This window comes from Ranitomeya imitator, chromosome 5 (genome assembly GCF_032444005.1).
Source record: "Ranitomeya imitator isolate aRanImi1 chromosome 5, aRanImi1.pri, whole genome shotgun sequence".
NCBI lineage: Eukaryota > Metazoa > Chordata > Amphibia > Anura > Dendrobatidae > Ranitomeya > Ranitomeya imitator.
In genome coordinates, this window is record NC_091286.1 from 8857701 (window position 1) to 8870196 (window position 12496).

At 49.3% G+C, this 12496-nt stretch overlaps 1 protein-coding gene across 2 annotated transcripts in view; it reads left to right on the forward strand.

Annotated features, from left to right (window-relative positions):
• The first annotated feature begins 779 nt into the window (after positions 1–779).
• Positions 780–12496, forward strand: part of RNF8 (ring finger protein 8) — a 39894-nt gene continuing 28177 nt past the window's right edge. The window contains exons 1-2 of one of the 2 annotated variants that reach the window (XM_069768280.1): positions 780–1600; positions 11832–11960. In XM_069768280.1, the coding sequence (XP_069624381.1) occupies positions 1493–1600; positions 11832–11960 (237 nt within the window). In that variant the 5' untranslated portion in view covers positions 780–1492. The remainder of the gene's footprint in view (positions 1601–11831; positions 11961–12496) is intronic. The other variant, XM_069768281.1, reaches the window with a different exon arrangement.

The window sequence follows — 12496 nt, forward strand, 5'->3', positions numbered from 1 at the left end:
CTGGACAGAGTATGGCGGCACATTGAGTACACGTGGTCTGGACAGAGTATGGCGGCACATTGAGTGCACGTGGTCTGGACACAGTATGGCGGAGCACCGAGTACACGTGGTCTGGACAGAGTATGGCGGCACATTGAGTGCACGTGGTCTGGACAGAGTATGGCGGAGCACAGAGTACACGTGGTCTGGACAGAGTATGGCGGCACATTGAGTGCACGTGGTCTGGACACAGTATGGCGGAGCACCGAGTACACGTGGTCTGGACAGAGTATGGCGGCACATTGAGTGCACGTGGTCTGGACACAGTATGGCGGCACATTGAGTGCACGTGGTCTGGACACAGTATGGCGGCACATTGAGTGCACGTGGTCTGGACACAGTATGGCGGCACATTGAGTGCACGTGGTCTGGACACAGTATGGCGGAGCACCGAGTGCACGTGGTCTGGACACAGTATGGCGGCACATTGAGTGCACGTGGTCTGGACACAGTATGGCGGAGCACCGAGTGCATGTGGTCTGGACACAGTATGGCGGCACATTGAGTGCACGTGGTCTGGACACAGTATGGCGGAGCACCGAGTACACGTGGTCTGGACAGAGTATGGCGGCACATTGAGTACACGTGGTCTGGACACAGTATGGCGGCACATTGAGTGCACGTGGTCTGGACATTTATGGAGGAGATGTACAAGATGTCATTTGTGTTCCTGAAGTCACTGTTGAGCCGAGGACCCCACACATGTAGCAGCGGTCCGGGAGCGATCCCATGTATTCTCCGATCACACCGCGATCACATGGCGCGGCGGCCATGTTATACAGCGGCTCCGGCTCAGGGGTCGCCCCATTCTCCGGGGGCCGGGTGGTCTTCCCTCTGTGCCGCCGTCTGTGTCGTGATGTCGCCTCCTCGTGGGCAGACCTGGAGCCGAAGACAGAACCATCGATGGGGGCGGAAAAAAACAACAAAATAACGATGAAAACATCGATTCTGCTCCCGGGAACGGCCCCGGCCGCCATTACAAGGACCCAAGCACTGAGGCCGCGCACACACCGGCGAGCACGGGGCTACGACCCCGCATCCATCCACGACATTGTATGGTGACATTACAGCCGCCATCTACCGTCTGGGAACACAAACCGCACAGCACGAATGAGTTAACACCGACTTTCCGATAATCCGGCACCGGACCGCGGAGCCGCCGGCTGATATGAGAACCGTGTCAGGGCGCACTGCCGGATCACCGGATTTATCAACGGTTTCCATAGTTTCCCGCCGTCTTTCCGTAGTCATGGGTACAGGCACGCTCGGCATTCAGCTGCGCATGTCTGACTAGCTCGGCTGCTGATTGGTCGAGCGCGTCTGTCTTTGGTTGTCGGCGCTTTATGACGTGTGGCCGCTCGGCGGGTGATTGGTTTCCCTGACCGTCAGGTTTTTTTTGTTTCCCTCCGGTGTTGTCGCTCGCACTGAAGGCTGCGGATGAGCGGCGGGAAAAATGACGGAGACCGAGGCTGTGAGCAACGGCGAGGGCGGCGGCATGTGCTGGTGTCTGCTGAGACTGGGAGAAAGCCGAGATGTATTATTACTGCCTGAGGGGGAAGAGGTGAGGAGATGGCGCCCGATATACACAGACCTGACAGGAGGGGCCCCGATATACACACACCTGACAGGAGGGGCCCTGATATACACACACCTGACAGGAGGGGCCCCGATATACACACACCTGACAGGAGGGGCCCCCGATATACACACACCTGACAGGAGGGGCCCCCGATATACACACACCTGACAGGAGGGGCCCCGATATACACACACCTGACAGGAGGGGCCCCGATATACACAGACCTGACAGGAGGGGCCCCGATATACAGACACCTGACAGGAGGGGCCCCGATATACACACACCTGACAGGAGGGGCCCCTATATACACACACCTGACAGGAGGGGCCCCGATATACACACACCTGACAGGAGGGGCCCCGATATACACACACCTGACAGGAGGGGCCCCCGATATACACACACCTGACAGGAGGGGCCCCGATATACACACACCTGACAGGAGGGGCCCTGATATACACACACCTGACAGGAGGGGCCCCGATATACACACACCTGACAGGAGGGGCACCCGATATACACACCTGACAGGAGGGGCCCCTATATACACACACCTGACAGGAGGGGCCCCGATATACACACACCTGACAGGAGGGGCCCCGATATACACACACCTGACAGGAGGGGCCCCGATATACACACACCTGACAGGAGGGGCCCCGATATACACACACCTGACAGGAGGGGCCCCGATATACAGACACCTGACAGGAGGGGCCCCGATATACAGACACCTGACAGGAGGGGCCCCGATATACAGACACCTGACAGGAGGGGCCCCGATATACAGACACCTGACAGGAGGGGCCCCGATATACACACACCTGACAGGAGGGGCCCCGATATACACACACCTGACAGGAGGGGCCCCCGATATACACACACCTGACAGGAGGGGCCCCGATATACACACACCTGACAGGAGGGGCCCCGATATACACAGACCTGACAGGAGGGGCCCCGATATACAGACACCTGACAGGAGGGGCCCCGATATACACACACCTGACAGGAGGGGCCCCTATATACACACACCTGACAGGAGGGGCCCCGATATACACACACCTGACAGGAGGGGCCCCGATATACACACACCTGACAGGAGGGGCCCCGATATACACACACCTGACAGGAGGGGCCCCGATATACACACACCTGACAGGAGGGGCGCCCGATATACACACCTGACAGGAGGGGCCCCGATATACAGACACCTGACAGGAGGGGCCCCGATATACAGACACCTGACAGGAGGGGCCCCGATATACAGACACCTGACAGGAGGGGCCCCCGATATACACACACCTGACAGGAGGGGCCCCGATATACACAGACCTGACAGGAGGGGCCCCCGATATACACAGACCTGACAGGAGGGGCCCCCGATATACACACACCTGACAGGAGGGGCCCCGATATACAGACACCTGACAGGAGGGGCCCCGATATACACACACCTGACAGGAGGGGCCCCCGATATACACACACCTGACAGGAGGGGCCCCGATATACACAGACCTGACAGGAGGGGCCCCCGATATACACACACCTGACAGGAGGGGCCCCGATATACAGACACCTGACAGGAGGGCCCCCTATATACACACACCTGACAGGAGGGGCCCCGATATACACACACCTGACAGGAGGGGCCCCGATATACAGACACCTGACAGGAGGGCCCCCTATATACACACACCTGACAGGAGGGCCCCCTATATACACACACCTGACAGGAGGGGCCCTGATATACACACACCTGACAGGAGGGGCCCCGATATACACACACCTGACAGGAGGGGCGCCCGATATACACACACCTGACAGGAGGGGCCCCTATATACACACACCTGACAGGAGGGGCCCCGATATACAGACACCTGACAGGAGGGGCCCCGATATACACACACCTGACAGGAGGGGCCCCGATATACACAGACCTGACAGGAGGGGCCCCGATATACACACACCTGACAGGAGGGGCCCCGATATACACACACCTGACAGGAGGGCCCCCTATATACACACACCTGACAGGAGGGGCCCTGATATACACACACCTGACAGGAGGGGCCCCGATATACACACACCTGACAGGAGGGGTGCCCGATATACACACACCTGACAGGAGGGGCCCCGATATACAGACACCTGACAGGAGGGGCCCCGATATACACACACCTGACAGGAGGGGCCCCGATATACACACACCTGACAGGAGGGGCCCTGATATACACACACCTGACAGGAGGGGCCCTGATATACACACACCTGACAGGAGGGGCCCCCGATATACACACACCTGACAGGAGGGGCCCCCGATATACACACACCTGACAGGAGGGCCCTGATATACACACAACTGACAGGAGGGGCCCCGATATACAGACACCTGACAGGAGGGGCCCTGATATACACAGACCTGACAGGAGGGGCCCCCGATATACACACACCTGACAGGAGGGGCCCCGATATACACACACCTGACAGGAGGGCCCTGATATACACACACCTGACAGGAGGGCCCTGATATACACACACCTGACAGGAGGGGCCCCGATATACAGACACCTGACAGGAGGGGCCCTGATATACACAGACCTGACAGGAGGGGCCCCCGATATACACACACCTGACAGGAGGGGCCCCGATATACACACACCTGACAGGAGGGCCCTGATATACACACACCTGACAGGAGGGCCCTGATATACACACACCTGACAGGAGGGGCCCCGATATACAGACACCTGACAGGAGGGGCCCCCGATATACACCCACCTGACAGGAGGGGCCCCCGATATACACCCACCTGACAGGAGGGGCCCCCGATATACACACACCTGACAGGAGGGGCCCCCGATATACACACACCTGACAGGAGGGGCCCCCTATATACACACACCTGACAGGAGGGGCCCCCGATATACAGACACCTGACAGGAGGGGCCCCCGATATACAGACACCTGACAGGAGGGGCCCCCGATATACAGACACCTGACAGGAGGGGCCCTGATATACAGACACCTGACAGGAGGGGCCCTGATATACAGACACCTGACAGGAGGGGCCCCCGATATACAGACACCTGACAGGAGGGGCCCCCGATATACAGACACCTGACAGGAGGGGCCCCCGATATACAGACACCTGACAGGAGGGGCCCTGATATACAGACACCTGACAGGAGGGGCCCCCGATATACAGACACCTGACAGGAGGGGCCCTGATATACAGACACCTGACAGGAGGGGCCCTGATATACAGACACCTGACAGGAGGGGCCCGATATACACACACCTGACAGGAGGGGCCCCGATATACACATGTGAAGGAACAAATTATGAAAGATTCTCCATTTTGTGCTTTGACTCCATTTTCTTGTTGATCAAAGATAAATTCTGTTATTTAATTAGGTAAAAGGTTACAGCTGCCATGAAGTAATTTTATCTTGTTTTTCACAAGCCTGTTATTCATCTAGGCTCTGGTTCATAATTGGTATAAAGACCTTGAGTGTTCTAACTCGAGCCGAGCCAGATAAGAGACTCGTGGGTGTATCGCTATACAAGACTGAGGCATCTGTTAATATTTTTTATGCCAAAAAGACACGATCATATCTGTAGTTTCCGTTTTTTCCTGTATCTTTATGGGTTAAGTTTTTCCTGCATTCTTATAGGTTAAGAACTGTGAGCGTGTTCTTATGCTGATTGGTTGAAGTAGAATTTGCTAATATGATAAAACTGCAACACAATAATCGGGGGCCCAGAGATCTGCTCGATCCCCCATACAGAGACATGAGTCTCCGTCTGGTCATTTTCAGTTGCCGGCAACGCCCTGTAGATTAATTTGGAAATCACTGAGTCAAGCGTGAAGGATCACTTTAGATCCTCCTTCAACACACACACCTGACAGGGGGGGCCCCCGATATACACACACCTGACAGGGGGGGCCCCCGATATACACACACCTGACAGGGGGGGCCCCCGATATACACACACCTGACAGGGGGGGCCCCCGATATACACACACCTGACAGGGGGGGCCCCCGATATACACACACCTGACAGGGGGGGCCCCCGATATACACACACCTGACAGGGGGGGGGGCCCGATATACACACACCTGACCGGGGGGGGGGGGCGATATACACACACCTGACGGGGGGGGGGGCCCGATATACACACACCTGACGGGGGGGGGCCCGATATACACACACCTGACGGGGGGGGGCCCGATATACACACACCTGATGGGGGGGCCCGATATACACACACCTGACAGGAGGGGCCCCCGATATACACACCTGACAGGAGGAGGGGCCCCGATATACACACACACCTGACAGGAGGAGGGGCCCCGATATACACACACACACACACACACCTGACAGGAGGAGGGGCCCCGATATATACACACACACCTGACGGGAGGCCCCCATATGTACATAACAGCCCCCATATATAATAATATACTCCCAAAATGTACAAACATTTCCCCCCCCCCTCCTTGTTCTGTCACCAACCTCAGACCTTGTTCTAAAGGTACCGTCACATTGAGCGACGCTGCAGTGATCTAGACAACGATGTCTATCGCTGCAGCGTCGCTGGAGAGCTGTCACACAGACAGCTCTACAGCGACCAACGATCCCGAAGTCCCCGGGTAACCAGGGTAAACATCGGGTTACTAAGCGCAGGGCCGCGCTTAGTAACCCGATGTTTACCCTGGTTACCATTGTAAATGTAAAAAAAAAACAAAACACTACATACTTACATTCCGATGTCTGTCGCGTCCCTCGCCTTCAGCTTCCCGCACTGACTGAGCGCCGGCCGTAATGCACAGCGGTGATGTCACCGCTGTGCTTTTCTTTACGGCCGGCGCTCACAGTCAGATATCGTTGTGTGACGGTACCTTTAACCCCGTACTCATGCTTGTTGCACTCTCCCCTTTATGATGTGCGCAGTACCTGCCTCCCCCACCGTGGGCGCTGTTTTCCCGACTACCTATAATCTCATTCACCCTTAGGCAGGGTGGATTTGATTTAAATCTAACTGATTTAAATCACGATTTAAATCACTAGTCAGTAAGGCTTGATTTAAATCAGTGATTTAACCCTCCGTCACATACAATATTCGGACTAACGAGTTCACATACAATGTGCCTGTCAGGCGCCTGCTGGAAAAATACCTATAATATCTAATGTTTGCAATTTCAGTGCTCTAAAAGTGATCAGTGGCCTTCATAGGGATGTAATAAAAGAGACTACACATAATCAGTTGCAAAAAAAAACATTTACTTAACATAAAACTAATAACTATGAAATACAAACTTTTCAAAACTCCCGCCAAATAGTCCCCAGTTCGACTCTCTCAAAAAAATGTACAAAGAAAATTTTTGAACACAAACTTAATTTTAAGGTACCTTAAGTACTATTAAAAACATATTCAATCAGAAGTAGATGCTGAGGTTTCCCCAGAAAAGTCACACTTGCAGAGCAAATAGCAAGAATTACACACCATTTTTGCATGTGTCAGGCAAATTGCTTTATGACATTTATCTTTTCCAATATAATATGATCCAACTTCTTCATCCTCACCACTGTCACCATCTTGCTCTGTTTCAGAATCCAGGACACATTCTTCCACCTCATCATGAGAATCAATCTCACTTTCCTCTCCTAAATCCTCATTCAGTGTGAGGTCTCTATCATCTAACAGCATGTTTGTTACTTCCTCAACATCAAGTTGTTTGGATAAATTGTACATTTTCCTCTCCATTTCAGCAGATAATCTGAAGCAAGAGAAGGAATATGTTAGGGAACTACTGTATATGCCTGAGCAGCACACTTTCTTTTATAAAATCTCCCTTATATCTATGAAATATCCTCACATTTTGTGCTATACATTCATAAAACAAGCTAAATAAACTATTGTGATGAATAAAAACATAAAATACCAACCTTACTGAATGTGACGTATTCACATACAATGAGCCTGAGAGATCTGTGCAGCTATATCCTCTCCCCTGAAGCTCTGAAATCCAACTGTGATATCAGGTTTCACAGACCTTCAAGAGACAGGAGACTACCTGGAGGGAGGGGGTTTCCTCACAATCTGGTGAGGAAGGAGAAATGAAAGTAAAAGAGAAGCGCCTGTCAGATCAGTTGTATGTGACGGAGGGTTAAATCAAAGTTTCTACCTAAACTAGTTCTTGCTACTTTAACATGCAAGTAGATGGAAATTTTTAGAATCACTTTTTATATTACTTTTTTCTCCCCAGTTTAATGGGTTAATCATTCATATTTGGACACCACTGTTCTGTTGTACTTGGGAAGGAGAAAAATAATCCTGACCTTAATAACAATTTAAATAGATTTATTCAACTGAAACAATAACAACATTACAGCATAAGTTATTTGCTTAAACAAACATCCATGTTTGTTAACTAATTTGGCTAAACAAAATATATATATATATATATATTATAAGAAACTTAGACTGTCAGCCCAGCCGACACATGAAAAACTTAAATACTACTGTCCCTGCTGTCCTCTGTAGCTCACTTGTCGTCATCTTCATCATCATCTTCTTTGTTCCTATTCATAATCTGGAAAAGAAAAACAAGCTTTCCTGCTTTATTGGGTCCCAACCGATTGGATTCATTCATTCTAAATTGAGAAAAGGAAGAGAATATTCTTTCAATGCCTGCAGAAGAAGCTACTGCTGTTAAAAGTGAAATCATTACTTGAACAGTCTCTATATCCAAGCGCTTAAGTGACTTCCACCAGTTTACTGGTGTGACCTTCCTTAAAATATCTTCAGCAAACATATATTTCTTGAATGGTTCCCCCTTAGCTCTGAAGTTTATTATAGTTGGCATTAAAGATGGATGATTGCTGGATACACATGTCATAGCTAACTCCTCTTCCTCAGCACTTAGGTTTTGACCCTGATATTGGATATTGACAATATTTGCCAAAAAATGAGCTGAAGTCAGTGCTTGTCCCATTCGTTTGTTTACTGCTTGTAATTTAATTCTGTCCATGTGTAGTTCTGTTTTTAAGTGTTCACTCAGTTCCTTCCAAATTTCAACAGCATCCGCAATAAAACAGCTATTTTTCTGTATTTTGTTTAAAGCTTGAGAGATGGGTTTCAGGAAGCTCAGCATATGTTCAACATTTCTCTTAAGCCCAATGTTGAGGATTTTGGCCGTGACAGTGCCATCTATTTTATCTCGATTTTCTTCACAAAGTGTCATCAGAATAGGCCAGTTTTTGATATACTGCTCAAAACAGTCCACCACAGAGTTCCATCTAACATCTTGTGGGAGCGTTAGCTTGGTTCCACCCATCCTTTTCAGAGCTGCTGCAGCAAAATGATTATTACGGAAGTATTTAGCAATTTCAACAACATTAGCCTTTATTTCTGGAACACTTAAGTCTTTGGCTAAGAGGTGCAGCAAATGAGCACTGCAACCATATGTTATTAGCAGCTTTGTATTCCCTCCCTGCTCTTCTAAATCTCTTCTCATCTTGGATACGTTTGCAGCATTGTCAGTGACCAAACTGCATACTAGACATTTGAATTTTTGTTCACATGTCGTTATAGCTTTTACTGCCACTTCTTGTAAGTATTATGCTGTGTGTGCATTTCCTGACGTATCAGTTGTTTGTGCAAGGAAGACTTTACCTTCTTCTGTTGTTATACAAGCACATACAATAGGATCATTGTGGACATTACTCCACCCATCAATACTTAGGTTCTGTCATACACTTGATCCAGCAGTTTCCCTGCAACATCAGCTCTGCTGGGTGGACTGTATCCTGGTCTCAGTGACTGAACCATATTAATGAAATGTGGGTTCTCAGTCAGACGGAAAGAAGAGTTCGTTGCATAAATAAACTGGGCAATTTTTTCATCAATCAACTCTTTTTCTAATCTGCTAGTTCTTTTCACAAACCTATCTATGGTGGTTCCAGGAGGTAAAGGTTTTTTCTTCCTTTTGGGTGATGGTGATATGTGGCTGTGGGTGTCTGATGATGATGCTGCTGCTAATGAAGCACTATCCTGGATGGATAAGGGTATGTTCACACGTTCCTGATTTCCATCCTTTTTTTTTTTTCAGGACTGTTTTTTAAAAAACTGCAGCTCTTGGCAGAAAACGCAGGTCCTTTTTTTGGTCCTTTTTTGGTCCTTTTTTGATGCGTTTTTTGATGCAGTTTTCTAGCCAGAGTCTGTGTGTTTTCTAGGAATTTTTTTAGGGTTAAAATGGCTGAAAATACCCTAACCCTACCCCTAACCCTAACCCTATTCTAACCTTAGTGAAAAAAAAAAAATTCTTTATTTTTTTATTGTCCCTACCTATGGGGGTGACAAAGGGGGGGGTCATTTACTATTTTTTTTTATTTTGATCACTGAGATAGGTTATATCTCAGTGATCAAAATGCACTTTGTAACGATTCGGCGGGCGCACTGCGCATGCGCCCGCCATTTTGCAAGATGGCGGCGCCCAGGGAGAAGACGGCCGGACGGACAACGGGACCGGGTAAGGGGGGAGATGGGGGCACGGGGGGGGGGCGTCGGAGCACGGGGGGGTGGCATCGGAGCATGGGGGGGTGGGATTGGGGCACGGGGGGGCAGCCACACTGCAGCGGTTCTGCACCACAAACCGCAGTAAAACCCACAGATATTTTTTTCATCTGCGGGTTTTACTGCGGCTTTCACCTCACAATGGAGGTCTATGGGTGCAGAACCGCTGCTGTTTTACAAAAAGAAGTGACATGGTACTTCTTTTTTACCGCAGCTAATCAGTGCGGTTTTTTTTTTTCAATTCAGGACCATGTGCACAGTGGGTCCTGTTTTCCATAGGGTACAGTGTACTGTACCCTGCATGGAAAACAGCCGCGGAACCGCAGCGGCAAAACCGCTGCGTTTCCGCGGTAAAAAACGCACTGTGTGAACATGGCCTAACTCTGAAACTGTAGAACAGGATGATGGTGATCTTGGAGGTGGATAGTTTCCAGAATCCATGAATTCCCCTAAACAAAAAAAGTCAATGCTGTTATTTTATTGTTTATACAATTTCTGCTTATTGTACACAATACATCACTGCCCCTGCCCCAAAAGGAATATTTGTTTTTCTTCATAACTGTACCAAATGACAGTAACATGCAGTAATAAGATATATAATTTTTCTCACACATGACAGTTCAGTCTTTAGAAATAGGATTCAATAAAAATGTTTACCAACCTGAAGATCCTGCCTGTTCAGAAGTGTTTCTTTGGTCATCTTCATCACCGCACTTCTCATGATGTTGCCTCATTCGCGCCACCAGGCCTTGCATCTCTTTGTTGCATCGTTTGCATTTTGCACGCATGCCTGCCTTACCGATAGGCGAAGGAGCTTCATTAAAATATTCCCAAACTGGGTCTCTTTTACGGCCTGCTGCCATTATAAGGAAAGAATGTAAAAAACCTCAGATCGTACACACAAACAGATCCAGACTTGTCTGTGAGTGGCTATGCTGCACTATTGTGCTCAAAGTTTCACTTTCATTTTCTTGTCTGCTTGCCCTTCCTCCTCCTCACACTTAGATTCACATTCTTCTTGTGTTGTGCAGATCTATTCCACTCCAAACAATCAGAAACATATTGTCTAACTTCTTGGACTTGGCACTGAAGAGGTTGATTCTGTATTCATAGGTTTGTAGAACAATAGGATTAAGGTCTTTTTCTCAACTCTGTTCATGTTGTAACATTTTTGCCGTGAAGAAGAGGCTGGGACCTCTGCGGAGTCAAATTCAGTTTTGAGAACTGCGTAAGTAAAGCGAGCGTCTGTGATCATATAGGAGAGAAACTGCCCACTAATCCTACAGAAACCTCTGGAAGAGCATGGCATTGTGAATGTTACACATATACAGCCTTTATTCTACTGAGTTAAACAACTCCGCTTTATCTCATGATGGAAGAACCAGGTAAAATATTTTCCTCAAAAAGCAGTTTATTGAAAAAAATCCGATTTAAATAAATAAAATCCGATTTAAATAAAAAAAATCCGATTTTTAATTTATTTATTTTTTTTATTAAAAAAAAACAAAAAAAAAAAACCATTGATTTTTATCCACCCTGCCCTTAGGTCATCGTGAAGTTATCATCTGAGGTTCTCCCGGCTCCGCGGGGCGCCACGTCACTAATGAGCTTCCATCTTTCCTTCAGGTTTCCTTGGGGAGAGGATATGACGTCATGTACCAGCTGAGCTCCGCTGCGTGCCCCCTTATGATCTCCCGCACACACTGCTTCCTCAGGCAGAATGCGGAGGGGCACTGGACCATCACCGACAACAATGTGAGTTTGACAACCTGATTGCAGGAGCAGCATGATGTACAGGACAATCCCTGCAAGGGCACAGGAGATGGGAAAGTGGGCATCTCTGGAGGGGCGAACAGCAGTAGAAAGGTCCCTCCATGACCCCTCTCACCTCCAACCCAACGGGCAAAGGTAGGGGTGGGCTCTACAAGAAGGTGGGGGCAGCCGTAGGACCGCGCCCGGGGCTCTGCTGGTGTGTAGCATTCACTATATGATGCACACAGTCCAGGATGTCTTTACCACAGTGTAACACAGTGTGGAAGAAGCAAGACGCGAAACGTGCGTTGGGGCCTTCAGGACTGCACGTGCAGGTTATGTATTACCTCCATTTTTTCCACCTTTAACATGCATCTAGTGTGGGGCATGGCTTATTGGTAAGCCCTCTGTGCACAGGCATCTTCTGACAACTATTAACCGTTCAGTGGCAGCGATGTAGATTGGTTTATACAGCACTAAGCACTTTATCTATTGTTCATTCTTTGTATCAGTCCATGTTTATTTAAATACTGGGTACG